Here is a 23,208-nt window from a genome sequence, read left to right as displayed (position 1 = left end):
TTCACAATGTGCAATTTTAATATTCATCACATATAACATGAAACATAATGTGTCCCACACACTAATGTGCAATACATGTGTAATAAGTCATTGTTCACCCCACGCCTACATGCACATGTTAATATTATATATATATATCTTATATATATTATATTATATATCTAGACTCTAGAATTTATCATAACACTAGACAATGACTCCTATTGTCTTTAATAATAATATTTACTAGCTGTCTGGGTGGGGAGGTATTTACTGTTTTTTGAACATAATAGTAAAATTAAAATGTAAATCACCTGGAACGGGATCATAATGTTAACAGTTTCTCCAACTTTCTTGATGAGGGTTTGCCGGAGATTTCGTGGAAGCCAAATCTTTGGGCGCTCTGTTGAAAACAAAAGACCAAAGTGGGCAGTCGGACATTTTTAGGAAACCTGTGAGGCTCATAGGAGGATCTTTAACTCGGCATGTCTTGAAAATAGACAAGTACCCTAAAACAGTCACTTCACTGGTGATTTAATAAACTCTTGTCACTACTGTTTAGTCTTTACCTAATTTTAACACATCAGTAATCTCAATCATCTGTTTGAATACATGGGAGTAAAAGCTGAAAAACTAAATTGTACTTCCTACAGTAAAAAAAACAAAACAACCTTCATTATTGATTATGGATATTGTCCTTCAACACTAAAAGAATACTCCTTATGTCTCATTTATAATATTGTGCACTGTATTTTTTATGTCTATCAGACTGGTACATTTGTTTTTCCAAAGGTCCAACTAACCAATGGGATTAAAAAACAAGAAAAAAATATCTGAAATTAGTCAAGTAGTTAATTAAAAAGGAAAAGGTCTGGTAAGTCACAATAAAAATATCAAATCGTATGGAAGGCTGTGCTCAGCAAATTTATCCGTAGCTGTATAAATAAACTGAAACTGAGCAGAAAAAAAACAAACCCCTTTGGAAGACTTTGGGAATGATTAAATTTGTCCCTGGAGAACTCAAACACCTCACAGATTCCTGGTTGCTCCGCTTACATAAAGCAAAATGAGAAACTGAATAAGCTTAGCAGGGACGTCATAAGAATCCGCTGTAGAAATACTCACGCATGATCTCCCTGATAGTCACAGGCTGTGCCAGAACTGCCGGAGAACTGGGCCCTGCCATGTTGTAGGCCCGCACTCTGAACAGCAGTTTGTCTCCTGTGGTCAGGTTCTTGATAGTCATCGATGATCTCTCTGTAAGACCCTGGATGGCTGGAATCCATTCATCAGCTGCCACCATAGAGGAATACAAGTCAAAGTCACATAATTGTCATGTTTGCATTACTATTTAATAGCTAAGATAGATAAATATTATTTATGAACATGAGATGAACAAGTCGTGCAGCTCACGCGCCATTTTGCTGCAAGTATTCCATTCGGGAGATAAACTCTAAAATAGGCTGCCCTTATCAGAAGCATGCAGGTGGCAGCACTTACTGCCTTCCTTGCAGTACTCGACCCCATAGCCCTCGAGCTTAGCAGCGCCGATCCTCTCCGGAGCTCGCCACTTCAGTGTGATAGAAGTGTCGCTGATGTCTTCAACGTGCAGACCGATGGGCTCGCTAGTAGGGGCTGAGAGAGCGGCAGAGGGTAGATAAAGAGCCTGCTTAGGTGGTTAACGAATTAAAGCAATAGGTACTAAATGAACACCTAAACAAGTGGACGAGTTTGATTGACGCCACTAACATGCCTGCAGAGCATTCAGCCATGTTTGAATGTCTGAATCTCCCTTGAATTTATTGGAATTGACTTATTTTTTTATTCACATCAAAATGAACAGGAGAACTAAAGACTAACGTGTTGCCTTAACGTGCGTGTGTAACCAGGTGAGCCTGCAACACAAAGTGTAAATTTGTTTCAGTAATTCTAATGAATAAATGGCAGCACTGGAGAACAAACTCCAATGCTGATGATGCAAATGCATCATCATTATTTCTTCTTTTTGGTGTCTTATGATTTTGATGTTGCAGAAGTTTTTGGATATTGATTTTTATGCTCAAACTAAATGTGATCAGAAAGACAAATGCAAGTAAAAATGAGAGCAAATGAGGCAGCTTGAATCTACATAAAGTTACACCAGACGTGGCCATTGATGTCTTTACATGTGTAAAGTTAAAACCCCTTAAAAAGGGGCACCTGTGAAAGTCAGAGTGTCGACTGACTTGCATGATTTTCATCTCTGTTAACGAGTCACTGGTTACACACAGCGGGTGGAATCAGCCAGCCTGTTTTTAAGTGGGACACCAGTTATCTAACAGTCTGTTACCCTGTAAGCCTGTGAGTGGCGCCTTCTTTCATGCAGAGAAATATGAGCTCTCTGTCTGACCTGCAGTTCACTGTCAGACTGAGGTCTAAGTGCCTGCTGTGCTACGCGTCTAGTGGGGATAAAATGACATGATTTTGATGTGCATAAAAAGACCTTGGTTTATTGGCTACAACCACGGAATGCTCTAACTGCAGAGGTGCCAAAAGCAAACCACTGTTACATCCCTTTGAAACAGCTTATGCAAAACGCAAAAGGTGAAAGTGCATTATTGATAGGGAAATAGACAAAGCATGTGATGGATTGCTAAATTGAGCTTTGCATGTTTCTGGAAGCTGGTCATAAGGTCAACTTAGCATCAACTGATTCTTTTGTTTTTCAAAGTGTTATTGTTCTGTCAGCTGAGCCAATCTAGACAGCAATGGGGGTTACAATAACCTGGAACCTGTTTTTATGCACTACTCGATACATAATCAAATCATTTACGATTCAGAACAACCTTAACCGGCACCATCAGCTATAAAACTCAGATGGAAAGAATTTTCTTGTAGTTCAGCTAACATTTTAATATCACTATCATCTGGATTTTAAAACACAAACACTCCTGCATTGTTTGGCAGGTTGAATATAAAAGCAACAAGACAAAACTACACCTAAAGATAATAATTCCTTCTGCAAACATGTTGTCTGCAGCAGATACCTTGGAGACCACTGTTTCCTTCCCTGCAGGAAAACTTGCACTCCCTCCTGCTGGCTTCTCATTGTCAGCTGGATCTCCCACCTCCAGACTGAAGGCTAACTCTGCAGGGGGTGCTGTTGGTGATAATCTCCTGGCTGCAGGAGTTAAAGAGCTCTTGGCTCTGTTGGTTTCTTCTTCTGCTTCCACAAGCATCAAATCCTCCACTGGTTTCTTCTCTGCTACCTTGGGAAGCTGAAGTTTTATCATTTTTCCAGTGACTGTATGGCTGCTTATCAAGCATGTTGTGTGTTTCGTTGTCTGTTTTCTGAGTTCGTCTTCTCATTGTCTCTAACAGTTCCTTTTGTCTTTTTGCTGTCTTTACTTTAGAAAGCAAAATAATCTTGGACTGATTCTGAATAAGGAGTTACTCAGACTACACATAGCAAAACTATTAAATTAAGATTTCAGCAATGTTTTGATAGGTACGATTGTAAACAGCACTGCTCTAGATATAGACAGCCTTTCAACCACAAGCCCACAGTTGAATCTGTCTTGTAAAATAAAGAGTCTTTAACTGTCCGTACTGTGCAAACATAAACATATACACCATGATGACTCAAATTATCAAAATAAGGGATTTTAGGAGGAACTGAGAGTAAGATGAATCATGTGCATGTTAAAGCTTCATGATTGTAGTGGTTCTTTTAGCATTAGTCACAGAAATGTTAGCATTACACAGTGTTAATTCCTCTATTGGGTATAGAGCAGGGGTCTCAAACTCCAGTCCTCGAGGGCCGCAGTCCTGCAACTTTTAGATATGCCTCTGCTGCACCACACCTGAACAGAATAATTAGGTCATTAAGGCTCTGGAAAACTGATCTACACAAGGAGGAGGTCATTAAGTCATTTCATTCCAGTGTTTTGCACCTGTGGCACATCTAAAAACTGCAGGACTGCGGCCCTCGAGACCTGGAGTTTGAGACCCCTGGTATAGAGTAACCACTCTGTGGTTATCAAACTAATCAGTTAGATTAGTTAACTGATCTAACTCAGTTAGATCAGAGTTAGTCTGATCCAACTCAGTTTAGTTAGATCAGACTAAACTGAGTCTGATCTAAACACAGCAAATATTGCTGCAGCAAGACACAAGATTTCTAAAATCATTGTATGACATTTGAAATCTCTTTTGTTCCTCCTGTCTTAATCAAATTGTCTTTATGACAGACTTCCAACAACTAACATTTAGTAAACATATGAGGTAATTTATGTATGAATAAAAATAAATTACTTGGTGTGAGATTCCTAAAAACACTCACCCACTGGCACGAATGGTTGGGAGGCTGGACTGTGATGAGACATGCCAATGTTGTTGACGGCATAGACTCGCATCTCGTATGCCATGCCCTCAATCATGCGCCTGGCCTCAAAGGTTGTTTCAGGGTATGGGTCAAAGTTCAGTCGCATCCACCTGTAGCTCCTCAGTTTCTTCCTTTCCACGACATAACCTTAGCATTCAAGAGCAGCACATTATATTCCTGTCTATGTACATGCAATATAAAGCATATAAAACATTTTACTACACCCATTTTTTGAGCAAAAACACTCTTTCCACGTCTGCTTCCGTGTTCAGGGATAAGCGGCCCGGTCACTTCCGGTCTATTGAAAATGGCATTTTACACTAGGTGCTTGCCCAAGCTAACAATTATCGATGCACATCGTTTTTGTAAGGCAGGAACCAAAGCCCCAACAAACAAGCTGGAGAAAGGTTTTAAGATGCCTCGTTATACATTCACGGATACGAAGGTGAGGTTTACTTTCTTTAAACTTTGTGGCTAACATTAACTTTAGCTTATGCTAGTAGTAGGCAATATTCTCAAACATTTTTATTATAAAAATATGCTATTTAAGTATCTAAACATTTTCATTCATTCTATGAATTGTCTTCCGAAAATGTTTTTACCTTATTTTGTCTTTATTTTGATGTATATTGCTGTAATGTGTGTTTGTTGTCGTTAGTGTCAGAGACCACGGTTTGGGCTTTTTGCTTCTGAAGCATGAGGAAGCACAACAAGCCCCATGGCTTAAAAGTAGGGCAGCTCTGGTGTCAGAGTTCTAATTCAGCTGAGTGTTCAGGTTCAAAGTTGATGCTTTAAGAAAAAAATGTCCGTGTTATTTAGTTGTATTACTTTTGCATGCTCCTTATGAAGAGCTCAAATAGGTTGGTGTTTACAGCAGGGTGTACAGGCGGATCAGTTGGCCGGCTGTCTGAACCTGGTCTGCTCACTCGTTCCCATACACTCGCTCTTTTGGGCTGAATACAGAAGTGATTCTATGGAAATAACACAGGGATGGCTCATTTATTTACCATCCGTCTCCCCGCGGTCGTTTTAGGCTGCAGAAGCTGATCCGGAGTGAAGCGAAGGCTGCAAACTTTGCTGTGTGGCGTTAGCTTTAACTTGTCGCTACGAATATTTACAAGCCACCGTCTTCTTAATTCAGGATCGCTTGGAAATCCATGAAAACTTAAGAGCCCATTATATTTGGAAGACAACAATGTTTACGGTATTGCTTTATTTGCGTCTGAAATACAATTTTGTCTTTCCTAGCTGTCATGGTAGGAAAGACCAAAGCGGAAGCAAGAAAGCCACATTTCGCTCATGCGGATGTGACGTCAGCGCTGTAGGTGCAAAGAGTCTTTTAGTTATGAAAGCACTTCTTCATGCAATTTCTTTAAAACGTCAATTTTAAAAAGTAGGAATCTGTTTTAAGCGTTTAGAAAATGAAAATGAATGGAATTGACCGGTTTTAAAAGCTCATTAAGTAAAGTCAAATTGTATGTAAGCAAGACCAGTATATGAGACATTTGATAAACTCTAAATAATTTTTTTTATGACAAAAGAAAAATTGCAATGCGTTTCTTTCAACCTTAGTATTTAAAGTATGAAGAAAAAAACCCACTAAATACCAAAACCTTTTTTTCTTCTGAGTCTCAGGCGAAAAAAAAGGCATATCATGGAAGTCTACTTTTCCAAAATGTATTGAAATGACATGGAATAAAATTTGTTACATAAACTGGCAAATTTCAACAATTTAGTAGTGTTGTTACCAATGATTGGATCTCCGCCATTGAAAAGAGGGGGCTCCCACTGAACAATGCAGGAATCCTCCCCAACGCTGAGGATTTTAGGAGCCTGGGGAGGATCTGGAACATCTATGTGGCAAGACAGTAATGTAGTTAGAACATGTTTGTTGTAAAAGTTCATTTTATCTTTATCAATGAGCAGAGTGTCTTTGTCTTACCAACAACCTTGACACTGATATCAGCTGTGTCTTCCCCTGCTGGGTTTCGAACAACGACAGAGTAGATCCCCTCATCCTGTCTCTCGGCACCCTCGATAGTGAAGATGCAGTGGCCTTTGGTGGATTCCACATGGACCCTGCCATCTCCTTCTGTGATGACCTAATCATTACAAATGAGTCAACTCATTTTGCAAAAACCCAGGCCTGACGTTGTGGTATAATACTTTTATGTAAAACAGTTGGCAAACAATCAACTATAACTTGCCTGAGCTGAGGCGATTGTGCTTAAGTAAGGATTTTTGGATATTGTCAAAGAGATAGACACTGAGGTGAGCCACTTGGTAAAGTGACCATGCAATTCAATCATCTATACTTACTTATCATTGCAGGTGTGGGTTGGGGAGGTCTAGGAGGGGCACTTTTGCCAGTAGTATTTGGGCAAGAGCCAGGATATGGTCTGGTTGACAGGCCATCCCAGGGCAAATTAGGACAACTTGGATCAGTCAACCTAGCAGTCATGTTTTTGGTATGGAGTGAGAGGACCCAAAAAGAACCCACACATGCAAACTCCATCCAGAAAGAGGCCAGGGTTGGATTCAAAACCAGTAGCTTTTTGCTGCAAGGCAACATTGCTAACAACTGTACCATGGTGCAACCCAACTTTCATATTCTAAAACTAATTTCAGCACAGCTTTAGAGTATTTATGTTAGTAGTTTATTTGATTCTTTTTCTAACATTTTCCAGTCGTGTCATGATGAACCTGATGAAATGAAGTGAAAACAAACAAACAAACAAAAAGCTCTTCATCAAACTTTCCATTCACCGACTTCTTTAGATCAATGTTGGACAACAGGAATCTGGGTTAAGTTAGGGTTTTAAGGTATTTAACGAATATAAAATAAAATGAAAATTCTTTTTCAATGTTGTTACTTTTTAAAGCCACTATGCAAAACATACTTACTGCTCAGTCTCCTGTCATCTTTGTCTGAGAGGCTTCAGTACACAAGCTTACCTTGACCAAAGATAATGCATGCTGTTAGTATCATGCTCTTTGACTGGTGCATAAAACTGAACAAGAACATAAAAATACCATCTATATTTTAAATGTATTTTATAATATTTTTCATAGTTAAACAGCAAATTGGTAGTGTTGAAACATTAGTTTTTTAGGGTCTTATTACAATTTTATAGCATTTTCAAAGCTAGCTGTTTACAATGATTATGCCGTTTTCTTCCTGTGTCTGTAAATTAGTTATATTAATTTATATATACAGGAATCCAATTTTCAAAAAAGCTATGTTGTAAACAGTTTAAACCACAAAAGCAAAGATTAATATTAAGAAGTTTTTTTATTACTTATTGCTGAACCAGTCCAGATTTTAGCCTGCTTTCATTATACTTCACATGACATATTATGATTTTTGAATAAATATTTTTTTTAATAATTGAAAAGAAGAAATTATCTATGGCAGCCCACAAGGCTCAGTTTTAACTTTGCTTTTTCAACTTTTTATATTTTCAATTTAGCATCATCACAAGTACTTTTATTGATCATATGTACAAAATGGAAAAATCATTCAACCATCTTGATGAACACAACAAATTAGAATTAAAGTCAAGATATGAAAATCATTTTTACATTTAAAATCTACAGTACATAAAGGGGATGACTTATTCAACATAAAAAACATGACAAATGTATAGTTGTATGAAAAAAAAGTTTTTTTTTCTTAACTGATGACAAATATTCTCCTTAGATTGTGAGGAGCCTGGTGTCAAATTTAAAATTGGTTTTAATGAAATATAAACATAAAAGGTTAACTAATTCACAAGTAATGGCTTTTCTCATAACTAACATCTTTCTTGCATTGAAACATTTTTGGAAATTTGACTCCTTTCTTTTTTTCAAATAGGCTATTCAAGCTCAATGCTGGCATCATGCAGACTTGTACCAAATAAGTCAAAACAATATTATATATATATATATATATATATATAGTGTAATCATGCACTTACCTCTCCATCATTTAGGGTCCAACAGGCTGAGTGCCCTGCGTTTTCTTCCCCATCAGGTTTTACAGAGCTAGCCTACAGTTAAGGACAGCAAAGCAGTAAAAGCTGATAACGGAGGGTGGGAAACCGCTGATTCACCTAAGATCATTGCCAATGCATTAGTTTCCCTGACATTAGTGGGGCACAGCATGCTTGTTGCAAAAATGAATATATGAAAATACAACGGTTTTTAAAAGTGATTAGCATCCTTTGAGCTTATAATAAATATGTTAGAATCCGCTTGGGCTTTCTTGTTTGCATCTTAAATTGCAGGATTGTAGAATGACAAACTTTCTCAGCAGGTCTCAGATGCCAGATCTTACCTACAGCTCTCTGGACAGATGGCTCCTGTCAGAATATTAACAACACCAGGTGTTACATCTCTTTTACCTTCTCTCCTTTGGTCCAGATCACTGTCGGAGAAGGATCTCCAGTGATGGGGACATCCAGACGCAGTTTGTTTCCAGCCACCACTATGATTGTTGAATCAGAAGTGCGGCCCATGCAGTCAAGGTGGATCTTAGGAGGATCTTCAAAAGTAATGCATATGGTTATAATGGGGTCTGACTTTTATTTTTCTGCAAGAGTATAAGTTTGCAATTGTGTACCTTGGCGAGGCACAAAATCAATCTTCACCTCTGAAAGATCAAATATAAAGGAAAAATTCTTTAAACATTTGGCTTGTGAGGATCAAATGATGACTTTGAAATTTCCAAGCTTAAGAAATAATTATTACCCAAGAAATTGAGTTTAGCAGAAAGGTTGAAAGCATAGCCGTCTGGCACAAAAGTATAGTCTCCCTCATCTTCAGGTTTCACTTCATCAATGGTCAGTTTGTGTATTCTGTGTGTTTAAACATTTAGAAAATCATGTCACTGAACATGAGATCTACATAACATGTACATGTTACCTTACAAGCACAATTTAGCAAATTTAGTGTCATCACCTTCCAATATGGGAGATGTTTGTCCTGGCATTGGGTTTGACTTCAACACCGTTCTTGTACCAAGTTCCCTTCACATTCTCATCCGACACTTCACATTTGAACACCGCCTGATCCTTTGCCTTTACCGTGAGGTCCGCAATGCTCTGGTAGATCTCCAGTTCTTTCTCTGCGGAGTCAGAAAAAAAACAAAACACAAGTTCAAGGAGCTCAGAAGGAAAATCATCAAGGCCTTTACACTTTGATGGAAAAAGTTACAGGGGCACCATTTGAGGAGTGGTGTGATAATAAAGGTCCAGTGTGAAGCATCGTTTTCTATAATACAGCAATGCGACGGAGACAAAAGAGGAAGTGTGTATGACTTGTGAAGAAAATAAAATGGGTATCTCCTGAAAAACACATGCAGGAGCTCTAGATTATTTCTTCATATCATAAGAAAATATGCAGGGAGATATTGTCCACTGTGAAATTCAAAGGCTACGCTAGTCAGCACACTGCCCAGGCAGAATAAGCAGATATGGTAGGAATGGCGCTATACTAGAAACTCTGCCATGGACTGAAGTGTTGATCCCTGTCTCAGTGTTGCAGCTGGTCATTCTTGGCAGGTTAGAGTTTAATTAACAAGGGATATAAACAGCAGGAGCAGCTACTGGGCTTCAAATTATACACAAAAACTCCTGGGAGATCAAAACAGATTTAAGACAGGAATATAAAGGGAAAGCTATCCACAGTGCAACAACTGGACTAAAATTTGACATTAAGAAAAACAAAAATGCGAAAATATTTATGAAGCCATGCATGTATTCAAAGTTGTTTGCAGTTTAAAAGGAGGACATGTACCTTAAGAGATGAACTGAAGTCATGGGTGGAACTAGATGGAGTATATTTGTATATAGAGGCTTAAATTGTCTCAAACTTTTTTTAATGGATGGAAACGTAACATTTGAATCACTGACTGGGATAAAATGTCAGTAAATAATGCCATAAATTAGGTCATATTCTTCCTTTTCACTTCCAATCAAACAACTCACCGAGAGTTGAGAAACCGAGAAAGAGAACCAGCACGTACTGAATGGAGCTCTGCCTTTCAGGTGTTCACGTGTACATCTTCTAACTTTAGCTGACATACTCCTGGTGCCGGAACCTGTGCTGATCTACGCAAGCTACACAAAGTCAACCTGCCAAGAATGACAAGGCTGCACAACTACTGGCTAGCTATGATGGGATGTGTATTTGGACAATTCATCACTGACAGAAGAAACAGCCAAAGTATGACACTGACCCTGCACCAGCAGTTCAGCTACAGACTCTCCTCCATTTGTTTTGACCTTGTAGTGTCCACCGTCTTCTTTGGTGGCTTCATTAATGATCAGCACATGCTTGCAGCCATCTTTCTTGAAGCGATATTTCAGGGATTCATCTCTGGTTAGTTCAACCCCGTCTTTCTCCCTGGACAAGAAATACATCACCATTCATTGATAATGTCAATCCATGTGTTTGAGGTATTTTTGATCTTCTTCAGTGTTTTGTTTTCTTTTATCCATATACAATGTAGCCATTTCAACTCAAGACCTCTGACATTTATTGTTTATCAAAGTTGTTTAAAGCAGTGTTTCCCAACCCTGGTCCTCAAGGCACACTGCCCTGCATGTTTTAGGTATTTCCTTGCTTCAGTCCAGCTGATTTCAATTGATGACTGATTTAACAGTCATCAATTTGTTTGTTGAACTGCAATCAGTTCAATCAGGCACATTAAAGCAGGGAAACCTCTAAAACATGTAGTACAGTGTGCTTGAGGACCGGGGTTGGGAAACACTGGTTTAAGGGATCTAAGTTATTAGGATATTGGTAAACATGTAATCAAATGTTTAAGAGCCAATAAAAATAAGGCATACTGAAGTAAATCCCATCTGATATGACTGTGGAAACATTTCTGTCTGCTTTTGACTAATGTGGTTTTTATCAGTACACCTTTTGTGGGAAAACAGATTTTATTTTGGCAATTATGTTTAACATGGTTGTTTACAACTTTTTTTTTTTTTTTTTACTTTTTAGTCATGATTCATTAGCACGAAGCCAAACCACTAACTACTAAAACTGTAGTGTAGAGAATAACATCTCACCATTTCACATTGGCTCCTTCTTCTGATACTTCGCACTCTAACTCTACCCTCTCACCCTTCATCACCATCTGATCCTCCAGATTTTTTACAATTGTAACAGGAGGCTCTAAAGACAAAACAAATGAGAAACATGAAGTTAATTATATGTTGGTTTGGTCCAAACTGCCTCTGACTATTTATTACCTTTAACAAAGAGCTCTGTTGTGCATTTCTCCTCTCCAATGACACATGTGTAAGCTGCATCATCTGCTAAGGAGCAGTGGTTAATGGTAAGGTAGCGCATGTTTCCAACGCTCTCAAAGATATACCTTTGGAAAACCAAGAATATTTTTATAGCACAAAAAGATGGGATTGCTTTTTATAAAATTTTCAACCAAACTCAGAAGATACTTACTTGCTGAAGATGTAATGAAAGGATAGGTTATCATGATCCAAATGCAGGGGAGAGAAGTGAACATTCATAGTTAAGTACAGTACATAGTGATGCATGGGTGCAGAACGTCCTTATTATATGCAAGTAAGTTCAAACCTTCCAGACTTTTGGATTTCTTGTCCATTTTTTAACCACTTCACCTCCACATCTTCATTGGCAACCTCAACTCCCAGCTTTATTTTATGGCCCTTTAACACCTGATATGCAGGATCCAGCTTTTTGAGGAATGCTAAATATAAATAGCAAATGAAAATCAGCCTTTCAAGTTTTTGCAGGTTCAGATGAAGTAATCCCTGTTTTAATCCCAGCATACTGACCTTCACTCTTCTTTTCTTCCTTCTTCATCTTCTTAAGCCTCTTGAGCATCCCTCTCAGGTCGGTGATGCCGTACTGGAAAGCAATCTTTTCAAATTCTGAGGGGGGAGCGTGACTGAGGATGTTCCACACGTCAACATCAGGATCTGTGTTCATGTGTGCCGGTTTGATGGACCTGAGACAATCGGATAATGTTGTTAAAATCAGGCATGAAGCAAAGACTTTGAAACATAAATCATGAACAAAAAACTACAACTGAAAAGACTAATTAGATATGTGCCAGTAGGGCTGCTTATGTTAATCTAAGTTGTACAAATTTTTGTCCAAAATACATTAAAACAATAAATCATCTACAATATTATGGTTAAAAAATATGCTAAAAACTTAGAAAAAATAGAAAAATTTAAACATGATTGCTGTTTGCAAGGAGCTGACATGTTGAGAAGAAGCACCAGAGGGCAGAAATGATGGCATCAAAAGTGATTGGAGTTTTATCAAGGTGTTTCTCAAGAGTTTGTCACTCAGTAGTGAGTGAAGGTCACTAAACCCAGACAAGGATCCCATTACAGCTTTACATGGGTGGTCGAATCATGGAATTAACAGTTGTCACAGTGGCACAGAGTTGGAAGTGATGGGAATGTGAGGGCTGGCAAACATTACATGAAAGGTTCCAGCTGCACAAGACAGTCAACTCCAGTGCAGTGTTGTGTTTTGTGCACCAAGCATAGCATAACCTTGAATCAGCTGGTCCTGATATGCTATGGAGGTATTGTGCTCTTTACTAGATCAAATGTCATCCTTCTCCAGGTCTCAATATAATGACATCTGCAAGACTATCACCAGGGTAGCATATTTAGCCACATACTCAGTGATACCAACAGCAGCAGCCAAAGACTAATTAAGAGTAATTTGTTTAAGAAGAAAATTACATTTACCAGAATTAATTACCAGAAGAAGTAATTTTTTCCCAAGCTAAAGTAATTCTCAACTGTATGGGGAGTCAAATCCCAAATCTTTCACCTCTGGTCCAAATCAAGTCTCTAAAGACTGAAATAAAAGTAGATAAAGTAGTAGTTTTTCACACCACAGGATGAAGCTCACACAATCTTAAGAAATGATCCCATCTTCAAAAGTAATTTCTTTTTTTCTGCAGTGGTTTCTGAATCAATTACATTTATGAAAAAAATAAATACAATTTCCAACCTGTGGACATGTCAGCAGGCTCTCCCTCATGCAGAGAATAATATTTTAAAACAAAAGCAGCATTCTGACAACTAAGAAAAATACAGATATTATGTAATTAGGAATGAAGGGATTCTCTTTCCACTTCAGCAAACTGCACACATTTAGGATCAAATAACATGAGTCGGAACACATGCTAACGCCATGCAAAAAGTAGGTTTAATATTTGCTTTTTTTTTGCAATGATTTCATTATTATGATAATATAAGGTTAAGAAGTTATATATATATATATATATATATATATATTATATATATATATATATATATATATATATATAATATATATATATATATATATATATATATACTGTATATATAGACTGACTTTCAGTAGAAAGATTAAGTGAAATTGTTATTAGTGATCATAAGTTTGTTTCCTATAGATTACTGTTATATAGTTTGCAATTATAGAAATTACTTACTCTCTGTGGACAGAGGATCACCCAGAAAGAATAAAAAATAAATTAGAAAAAAAACAGGCATTTTTATGAAAGCGAAAAAAGTCATCATTGTTCTAAGTAGAACTTTTTAAAATGTTGATTTCCTCACCTCTTTTTTAATAAGGCACTGAAGTCCAGCTCTCCTGAATCGTCTTTGCCATCTGTGCTACTGCAGACATCAAAAAGCATCAACAGTTTAGCATATGGCTTAATCATTTAGATTCTCCAAAGAACAGAAATGTGTCACTGCAGATGTTTCCTTCTAATTAAACACTTTATATTCCATTTGCTTTATGCAAAATTAAAAATGCCTTGTGTGGTTTTGCTCTATCAGAGATGTACACAACTGTTTTGGTGTTGGTTTTGCAGTCACAAGTCTCTCCCAATTTAATAGTTTGAAAAGGCTTCAGAAGAATGACAAAGTATAGAGTATACTTTTAAACTTTTACCAGTCTGGATAAGTATGGAAAAGAATGAAATAACATATAGCAACTTGTTTGAACTTCAATGGGAAACATTTTCCTCCTGAAGACTGAACCAACTGCCAAGTTCAATGTATTGATTTCTGGGTAAATATAAATATAATGATCCATTTCTTCAAGAGTGAATTTTAGCTGTGATATTTCAAAATAACAATACAATAGAACAGTTAGAGTGGCAAAAAAATGTAAGATTCTTCTTATCTTAAAGAAAAAAACTTAAACCGTTAAAACAACAAAACCCTTAAACACTAGTTTTCTCAACATTGGTTCAAAATGAGGTCATGTTACCTCAAGATAATTAAAAATCATGGTACTGTTACTAAAGTTTGAGATACAGTTATCTTGATAAAATGAGATTTTGAAACTTCATATAAATAACAAGATGAAGAGCTAAATATTTAAATGAATGAGGGGCAATTGCCAAATTAAAGGTCTCTGTGTTTTAACATAATAGTGTGATGAAAACTGTTTCCATGACCAAATGAAGTTGGGGGTCTCAGTATTGTGTGATAATGAAACTTTCTGTGTGACAACTCCAGATAATTGAATAAGTGAACTGTGGTAACAACAAAAAAATCATTAAATTGTTTTATGCCATGTTACTGTGATAGGAAAACTGTTGTCAGGACAAAACAAGCTTGGTGTTTTGTAATCTGGAGGTAACTGAACTGTTAAACGACTATAACGACAAAAAGCCTAAGATGTAGTTATCTCAATTTAATGAGCTCATGAGAAAGGAGGTCAAGGAAAGATAAGAATCTTATCACTGCTAAATAAGCTTGAGATATGAATATTTCTATATCACAAGATATTAAATATGAAACATGATCAAAACAAGACAACCTTGAAATATTGCTATCTTACATGCATGCTGTTTGGGTTTATAAATGGGCTTTTCTGCACAATCTTGGAGGCTTTAAAATGAGTCAGTAAACAGCTGGAATTTAAAAATGGAAAATGTGTAGGAACCCTGTCTTTACTCATCAGCATCAGCTGCTAACAACTCATGATTTGGTCATGTCTTGCAGTAGGTGATTGTTCCTTTGGGAGGTCACATGGTACCTAGCGAAGAAAGGAAAAAAGGTGGTAGGGAGAAAAACATGACATAAAGATGCGATATGTAGCAAGACCTTCTACATATCCTAAAAGCACAAAACCATCTCACCAAGCTGCAGCCATAACCCAAGCAATGACAAAACAAAACAGTCGTGAAGCAAAGCAGGCAACCGTAGCGCGTGTGTTTGTTTCTTATCAGTGGGATGAAAGATAAAAACGGACATAGACGAGATAATCTCCAATCTCTGATCCGACAGCATGTGAAGGTGAGTCTCTGCTCTGTGTGGTGAAGTTACAACACACTGTAGCTGCACTTCCTCTGTGAGGCAACCCCCCCAGGCGGTGGTCTGCTGCTGAAAAGCCTGAATGTCTTAGCACATCCTGCACTTTCAGTACAATAACACCACCGTCAAATCTCACTCAGCCACATGGCTGCTTGGGCAGCTGGCTCGGCTGTTTTGATTGAGACTCAGGAGGGGATCAGAAGAAGCTGACATATGCTGCTGCCAGCTATTTAATGGTTGGAACACCAAATCATGAAGTTAAAGGTTAACACCATGTTAATTTTGGTATTTAACTTCTGGGTTTAGCTCTCTGTTGATCTTCCTCCTGTGGTCAGTCTCAAAACTCGGTCAACTGGCGGCTGTGAAATCCAAAACACTGGATTGTTTGGCTTGAACGCAGAGAATAATGAGTCCGGGAAAGAGAGCGAAAGCCTCTATTCCTGATGCAAATTTCTCTGTTTTTAAACAATCCAAGTCTTTAGAATTTGACAACGAGCCTCCATGGTTGCACCAAATCTCTACTACCTTGTTGCTGTTCCACTTCTCTTCTTAGCGCCTTCACTCCTGATAAGTTAGCATTTTTCACAGATATTTACCACGCATTCTATGATATTAATCCAATGCATTTTTATACTCAGTACTTGCACTACTTAATATAAAACTCTTAACTTGAATTCTGTGGAGAAAATTAGTATTTTTTACTGCTAGGCTTTGATTTCAAGTACAACTACAAAGCCATGCAGGAAGCTATTCCCTCTAGCACCTATGTAAGGGCTTTTTGACACTGAAGTAATTTCTGGTTAGACATCCATAATATTGGTTATTTTCTTTAAAAAAAAAATCATTTTTCCTTTAAAATGAAGTTTTTAAAGAAAACTTTATTTTCTTTAAAATCAGTGTTACTCTTCAAGCCAAAACTCTTTTTCTCTTACATTGATAAGACATAAACATTTTTCCATTTAGCCAGCAAGGCATTTATAGTTTAGTAAGACATCAACTTACTTTTGTCTTGTCTCTTTAGCATAACATCAGTAGTAGGAATTAACCTCTAACTAAGATATTTTGTGTTTGACTTTAAAGTTTATGATTTTTTCAAATTAGAATTAAAATATCAAATTATTTCTTTCAAACAACATTAGAAGACAATATTAGCTCAAATTCAGCAAAAGATCAGCAGATCCTTAATTCAAGCTATATAATTTTATGTAAATAAAAACTTTTTATGTACTCCGAGTCACTTACGTGCGTCTAAAAGCCGCTCTTATGTCCAGACCTTCAGGAGCTCGGGCCTCTGAAACAAGAGCAGGTCCCAAACTGATCAGCTGTCCTGAAACATCTTTAATCATAATACATCGAAAGCAAAGCATACGCAACACTCACCATGTACGGCAAGGTCAAAATTGCAGCTGTCAAACTTGTCCTTGGATGAAACTTCACATCTGTAACCTCCAGCAAAGTTAGGCTTAGCAGCAACGATTTGCATCTCAAATGTGTACACCTGAAACGACAGATAATGACGATACAAGGTTCAAGAATACAAATACTGAACTATATTACTCAAGAAAACAACCAAAAACTTTGCAACTTTGCTTTGTTAATACAGAGAGTCCCATATGCAGTTCAATATGTGATTAGCACAGGTGTCTGAAGAAAGAGCTTGCCTAACTTTGGCAAAAAAAAAAAAGTACAGAATTTACAAATAGGTTGCCTCTAATAGTTTTATACTTGTTTTCTACAAATTCTTATGGCTAATAAATGTTAACAAATACAACCAATCAACACTAAAATGATGAACAATCAACATGTTTCTTAGTATGCCTTCTGTTCACCTTGGTGTTGCGGTCGTAAGTTTCCTTCAGCTGCAGGTGTTTTCCACACTTGCTGGCCAAGTCCATCCACTTCCCTTTGAACCATTTCACGCTGGGTTTCTTCAGAAGTGAGTCAGCATTTACTTTAGCCACAAATGTAATATTTTCACCTTCGTACAAGAAATACACATACAGCAATGACGAAATTCTGAAAGTTAGCAGCATTGTTGCATTTTTCTAAATTATTATTTCTGCTTATAGTAATGTATTCTGTCATTTCTTAAAGCTGCTTCAAAAATATGGGTGAAGATGTGGAAAAGAAAAGGAGAGGAAATGAAAAATAATGAGAAGTTTGAGTTCATATTATGTTATATTGTTTGTCAACGAATTAGAAATACAACAATGGTCTGTCTCTTTTACAGCAATTTAACTTAGCATTTCTGATTCAGTAATTGGACTGAAACACTGGTAACACTGTAATGAGAGACCAGCATCTGTCTATTTCTGTTTTTCTTCACCATATTGAACTTTTTCTACTTGGTAAAACTAAAACCATGAAGCACTGAATTAAGATTTCCTTCAAAACAATGTCTGGTACATCCAGTCCACTCACCCACAGTGACTTCTCCACACTGAGGTTTCTCTGTAAAGAGTCCAGTCAAGTCCTGTCTGGTGTCTGGAGGGTGCGCATCTAAAGAAAAATCCAATCCAAACCAAGGTCAAGTTAATTAAAAACAAAGTGAAAGAAAGTAAAAAATGAACAAACCTCATGACAAAGATCTGCATTTAATGTCGGCTAATTCAGTCTATATTTTAAGAAACAGTTACAGATGTTAAAGTTGCTGAAAATAAACAAATTATATACAGTATATATGCTGCAGACAATTAAACACTCATTTTTTGCACTCAAATGTGAAGAAAATCTCTTTACATTGTTTCAGTGTAAAGAGTTCTTCTGTTGTACAAATGTTTCAGTGTAAAATGCAATGGAAGCCTGATGATGGTACACAGTAACTTACCCTCAGCTGGGTGAGCATCTGGTGTTGGAGCAGCAGAGGTTTCTCCCTGTGTGGAAGCTGCAGGAGGTGGAACAGGAGCCTGGTCAGCTTTCCCAGGTTCACCAGCAGGGGCCTCAGCTGGAACCTCTGTGTTGATTTTATTTTTGGTGGCATCAATAGCACACACAAGAGAAAAAAAGCAGTGAAAGTAAACATTATGCCTGGGAAGTTAGTATTTATTTGGCAAATACGCTGGGCTGAACATTTAAATTCTAAATATTTCTTTTGCCTTATCATATCTAAGTGGCAGGCTAACTTTTCCACATGTTATCAGTGGCCTCTCTGACAGTGCTCAGGGTCTGTTGAGTGGTGGTTACTCATGAGGAAATAATGTGCTGGTGTCGGGGTCCAGGTCACCGTGATGGAAGAGTGAGCGTGGCGGCAGTGCGGACAGTGGACAGCTGCTGCCTTTTAGCTGGTTTTCTTCAAAACATTTGCGTTTACATTATAAAATATAAACATCCTAAGTACGTCACAGTGACAGTCCACTGGTGCAATGTTAGTCAGTGACACTACACAGCACTACAGTGTTAATTCAACACTTGTTTAGTCTAATTCAACGACATGAGTGTTAGTTTTCCTAAAGAGTTATTGTTATTCCGGAGAGTTAAATTTAAATCAACACCAGACAGAGTTGCTCCCACAATTGTGACGTATCTGTGACGTCACGTGTTTGCCCGAGGAGCGGGGACAGCAGTATGGCGTCTTGTCTGGAGCTTATCATGACAAGATAAGTTCCATGTTAAGATTATCATGTTTTTGATTATTTTTTATGGATGCATTAATTTTCCGTTTTGCAAAGGCTTACAGTATTCAATAATGCCGCAAAACTGATCAGTACAGTATTGCGAGGGAACGCAAATGTTTTGCGAGGGAACAAAAGTTTTTGCAAGGGAACGCAAAAGTTTCGCAAAAGAAAATTTTTTCCCCATGTCCCCTAGAGGGCTCCGTAGTCGAGGACTGGACTTCAGCACCGTTGGTTTAGTATTTTTGTTAGCAGCTAGCCAAGCAGGTGTAGCACGAGGTGTCGGGTGGTTAACCGAACATTAAAACTGTAAGAAAGTCCATTTGAGTTAACATTATTTAGCTGCGGAGTCGTTTTTTGATGTTTTTGGCTTCAGACGGCATAATGGGGAGAGTGACTGTGCTGGACCGGTGGGTTGATCTATGCGATCAAAGCTAAGCCAAAATGTTTCTATACATACACTAAATGATGACATATTGGCTGCCTTTTTTCTTCATTAGTACGTCATGTTGGTGACTGAAGCCTGTTATGATGACTTCCACACATTTCTTAAGAAAGAACTTTTAATGCTGTCCAGGATGTTTCTGTAAGCTAAGACATACAAGTAGATTCAAAACTGCAACGTGTGTTGGTGTTTTTGTAGATTCAAGTGACATCTAATGTTTTTTAAAGTGAATTTGGGGATTATTGACTGCTAGTAGTATTTTTTGATATAGGTTTTATTGGCTCTAGTGGCTTTTATTTGATAGTGAATTGGTAGTAAAATGGGTAATGAGAGAAGGGGGGAAAACATGCCTCAAAGGCCGGGAAGAACCTGCGACGCCATGTTGAGGACTAAGGCCTCCATATGTGGGTTGTGCGTAACCCCTACACCACCACAGCACACCCGACCAGTAGTAGTTTAAAATTCAGATTTCTATGTTGATCTATATTTAACACTTCTGTGTTAGATTAACACATCCGTAGTGTTAACTTTTGACATTACACACTAGTGTTAAGTAAATCAACACTGATGTGTGTCAAGTTTCAACTGCTCAGAGTGTTGCTTCAACTCTATCACAAATAACACTTTTAAAAGTGTTACTTTAACACAATCAAGAGTGGACCAATATAGACACTTTCACCGTGTTGAATTCAACTCCCTAGGACTTGAAATAACACTTCCAAATTTGTTGTGCAAGCAAAACCTGGGAAAATGCAGTGCTAATATTCTGGAAGAAATGAAACACAATTGGCACTCGTTAAAGGACTGTTTGGTACGTTTAAGGAATTTCTAAACAAATGGGGAAAATAAACACATTAGGAGCATTTCCTCAAACCACAGATATTTTAATGAACAACCGAGTAACGTGAAGAAAACACTCATCATTAGCTTTTTACTTTCATCTGGAGGAAAAAACTATTATTACTTGCACATCTGTTTTCTTCACTTTGAAATTTGTGTTTTTATGTACAATGAAGAAGGATAATCAACTATTTAAAAACGTGTGGAGTGTTAAAGAAGTACTGTTTTAAATTTAGGTCTAAATTGTTTCTCAAAATGGCAAATTAATTCTTTCATTATGGCGTAAAGAAAAGCTTCTATTTTTGAATGTTTTAGTTTTTTCGACAGGTGAATGCTGCTCCATTTTTCTCCTAGTTATAAACATAGACTTTAAGCTACCAATTTTTTGAAAATTTGTAGCTTTCACTCTGATCAAAGGTTGGCTTTTAATTTATTAGTTGAAAACCTTCAGTGGGAGAAAACGTTAATTTCTCAACATGTTCTACTAACTCTTCAAAAGCCAACAACAACAACAAAAAAAACACATCAGGCTGTTTCAGAAATTTGATCAGAGGATGTAGAATCATGGTAACATCAAGCGCATGCAGTGCATCAAGTGTTTACTGCCTCAGTGGTTTTCTAAATTGAGTGCTGTGCTTTGTGCTCAGTGACGGCTACACGAGCTGTGGATGAGTGATCAGAGGCCTCAAATGCACAGCTGCAGCATCAAAGTCTCCCACCTGGCTTTGATGCGACCCGCAGCTCAAACTTGACCTTTGAACCACCAGCAATCACAGCATAGACATTGGCATCTTCCATGGTGATGTCTTTTATGGTGAGGGAGTGCTTGTTTCCAGCGGCTGTGATTGCATATTTATTGCTGCTGGCAACGTCCTTTGAGTTGCACTGCCATTTTACTTTAGCTTCAGACTTCTCTGTCTCAGCTTCAAAAACCACACAGGAGCCTTCCTCTGCCTCCTGAGTCTTTGGTTTCTTGGCAAATGCTGAAACTAAAAACATTGGAGTCAAAGTACACTCACTGAAGCGTAGAAAAGTGAGTGTGATCTTTTTGATTAGGGAATTCAGTTCTTCGTTCTTTTGCTGAGTGGTGATTAATCAATCATAGTGTCAATGCCAAAGAGATATGGAGCTTCCTCTTATGTTGATCTCTTTTCGCAGGGGAAAGCTGAGATTAAAAGCTTCGGAGCCATCATAGACGCTAATAAACAAAAGGACTCATTATAAACAACAGAATAAAAAATGTGCATGTCTAGTTGTTCAAAACAATACATCAATGTTACATCCTATTAAAGTGACCCAAATCTGCCTGCACACTTTAGGGTTTATTTTGGGTTGCTAGTGAAAGGTTGCACATATTTAAACACATGTACATGCTCTGCAAAGTAAGATTCTCTCTCCCTGGGCTACAAGAACAAAATTCTCTCTCTTCTTGCTGCCTTGCTCGTGTTGTAACAATGTCCACTCCTAATTTAATTTTGTTCTGATGGTCCTGGTTTAGTCATTCTTGCAGCTTGTTCTCAAAATATCACATGGACAGAACTTTTTTTAATTCATGTGTGGTGTCCAACAAAGGGGCGTTGATGCAAAAAATTTGGTCTTTCTTGCTTTAGTGCTGAAGAATGAAATGAAACGTCCATCTTATTTTCTTGCCATTTCTGCACTGTGCTTACATCTGTCGTCTTTTGTCTTAAATTTCTCTTTAGATTTGTTGCAGCATTTCTCTTTGTCAGATTTCTACATTGTTGTTATCTTTGCCTGTGTAGTGCTAGTTTCATGTCCAGTTTTCATATTAGTTCCTCTTTATTTATTCCTATTTAAAAGAACTAATCCATTCTCCTTGCACATACACCCACACATGTATAAACCTTCTTGATTTCCATCCTACGTTTCAGAAATCCAACTATTGCAACACAAGCACCCAGCAGAAAAAACTGACACTTTATTCTAACTCTCTCAAAGAAGATGTGAACATTTTTAAAATGAAATACCCAAGAATGATGCCCCTGAAATCACTACTGATATAAAAAAAATGCAGTTGATGTTAAATTATGCTGACCAACATTTTTTTCAGATTGAGGGTGAAAATAAGGGTGTCTCTTAAGTCTATGGGCTAAAATACTTTTGATTGTGAGTCATAAATCAAAATAGGAAGCTCTGAAATATCAGAAACACAATATGTTCAAAAAACTGATGTGAGAGAAAAAATGGCAAGACTAAGTGTCTTTAACGACCTACAGAAAGAACGATACCCTGACCATGATATTTCCTTGTAAAGGTCTTCTCGCTGTGCCTGCGTAATACGCCATCTGTTAAAGTTCCTGCTTTGTCCCTGTTTGGAAAAGTTGTTGCTGGCAAACAGTTGTCGTCTTTAAAAGGGGTCTAAAAATAGTGCGACTGAAAGCTCTGACGGTGGAGGTGTTTAACACACAGCATGGTGTGCCTGGAATCCTGAACTGCATGTATGTTACATAGATACAGATGCTATTTACAGATTTAAATGTGGGACAATTCAGCATAGGAGTACAATGTGGTACTAACAATAAATGAGAAAATAATAAAATCAGACTAACAAATTAATTTAAAAAATAAAATACAACCGTATAAGACCATAACTTTCCAGCAAGGCATATTAAAACAGTAAATATTTTTGATGGT

General features: G+C 37.5%; 1 protein-coding gene across 5 annotated transcripts in view; it reads right to left on the bottom strand.

Moving 5' to 3' along the window:
• Nucleotides 1-23,208, bottom strand: part of mybpc3 (myosin binding protein C3) — a 33,094-nt gene that overhangs the window by 7,570 nt on the left and 2,316 nt on the right. Inside the window, exons 2-26 of one of the 5 annotated variants that reach the window (XM_032560146.1) lie at nucleotides 21,273-21,542; nucleotides 18,485-18,610; nucleotides 18,079-18,156; nucleotides 17,487-17,635; nucleotides 17,038-17,155; nucleotides 16,900-16,948; nucleotides 13,945-14,004; nucleotides 13,818-13,820; nucleotides 12,154-12,326; nucleotides 11,933-12,065; nucleotides 11,798-11,800; nucleotides 11,587-11,711; nucleotides 11,404-11,509; nucleotides 10,563-10,729; nucleotides 9,284-9,449; nucleotides 9,074-9,180; nucleotides 8,946-8,975; nucleotides 8,728-8,867; nucleotides 8,302-8,373; nucleotides 6,285-6,444; nucleotides 6,091-6,195; nucleotides 4,301-4,489; nucleotides 1,480-1,614; nucleotides 1,105-1,272; nucleotides 294-382 (exon numbers count right to left, since the gene is read on the bottom strand). In XM_032560146.1, the coding sequence (XP_032416037.1) occupies nucleotides 294-382; nucleotides 1,105-1,272; nucleotides 1,480-1,614; nucleotides 4,301-4,489; nucleotides 6,091-6,195; nucleotides 6,285-6,444; nucleotides 8,302-8,373; nucleotides 8,728-8,867; nucleotides 8,946-8,975; nucleotides 9,074-9,180; nucleotides 9,284-9,449; nucleotides 10,563-10,729; nucleotides 11,404-11,509; nucleotides 11,587-11,711; nucleotides 11,798-11,800; nucleotides 11,933-12,065; nucleotides 12,154-12,326; nucleotides 13,818-13,820; nucleotides 13,945-14,004; nucleotides 16,900-16,948; nucleotides 17,038-17,155; nucleotides 17,487-17,635; nucleotides 18,079-18,156; nucleotides 18,485-18,610; nucleotides 21,273-21,542 (2,921 nt within the window). The remainder of the gene's footprint in view (nucleotides 1-293; nucleotides 383-1,104; nucleotides 1,273-1,479; nucleotides 1,615-4,300; nucleotides 4,490-6,090; nucleotides 6,196-6,284; nucleotides 6,445-8,301; nucleotides 8,374-8,727; nucleotides 8,868-8,945; nucleotides 8,976-9,073; nucleotides 9,181-9,283; nucleotides 9,450-10,562; nucleotides 10,730-11,403; nucleotides 11,510-11,586; nucleotides 11,712-11,797; nucleotides 11,801-11,932; nucleotides 12,066-12,153; nucleotides 12,327-13,817; nucleotides 13,821-13,944; nucleotides 14,005-16,899; nucleotides 16,949-17,037; nucleotides 17,156-17,486; nucleotides 17,636-18,078; nucleotides 18,157-18,484; nucleotides 18,611-21,272; nucleotides 21,543-23,208) is intronic. The other 4 variants (XM_032560147.1, XM_032560148.1, XM_032560149.1 and 1 more) reach the window with 4 other exon arrangements.

This window comes from Xiphophorus hellerii, chromosome 4 (genome assembly GCF_003331165.1).
Source record: "Xiphophorus hellerii strain 12219 chromosome 4, Xiphophorus_hellerii-4.1, whole genome shotgun sequence".
NCBI classification, from domain to species: domain Eukaryota; kingdom Metazoa; phylum Chordata; class Actinopteri; order Cyprinodontiformes; family Poeciliidae; genus Xiphophorus; species Xiphophorus hellerii.
The sequence above is the reverse complement of the archived record's forward strand: the minus strand, read 5'-3'. Positions and strand labels throughout refer to the sequence as shown.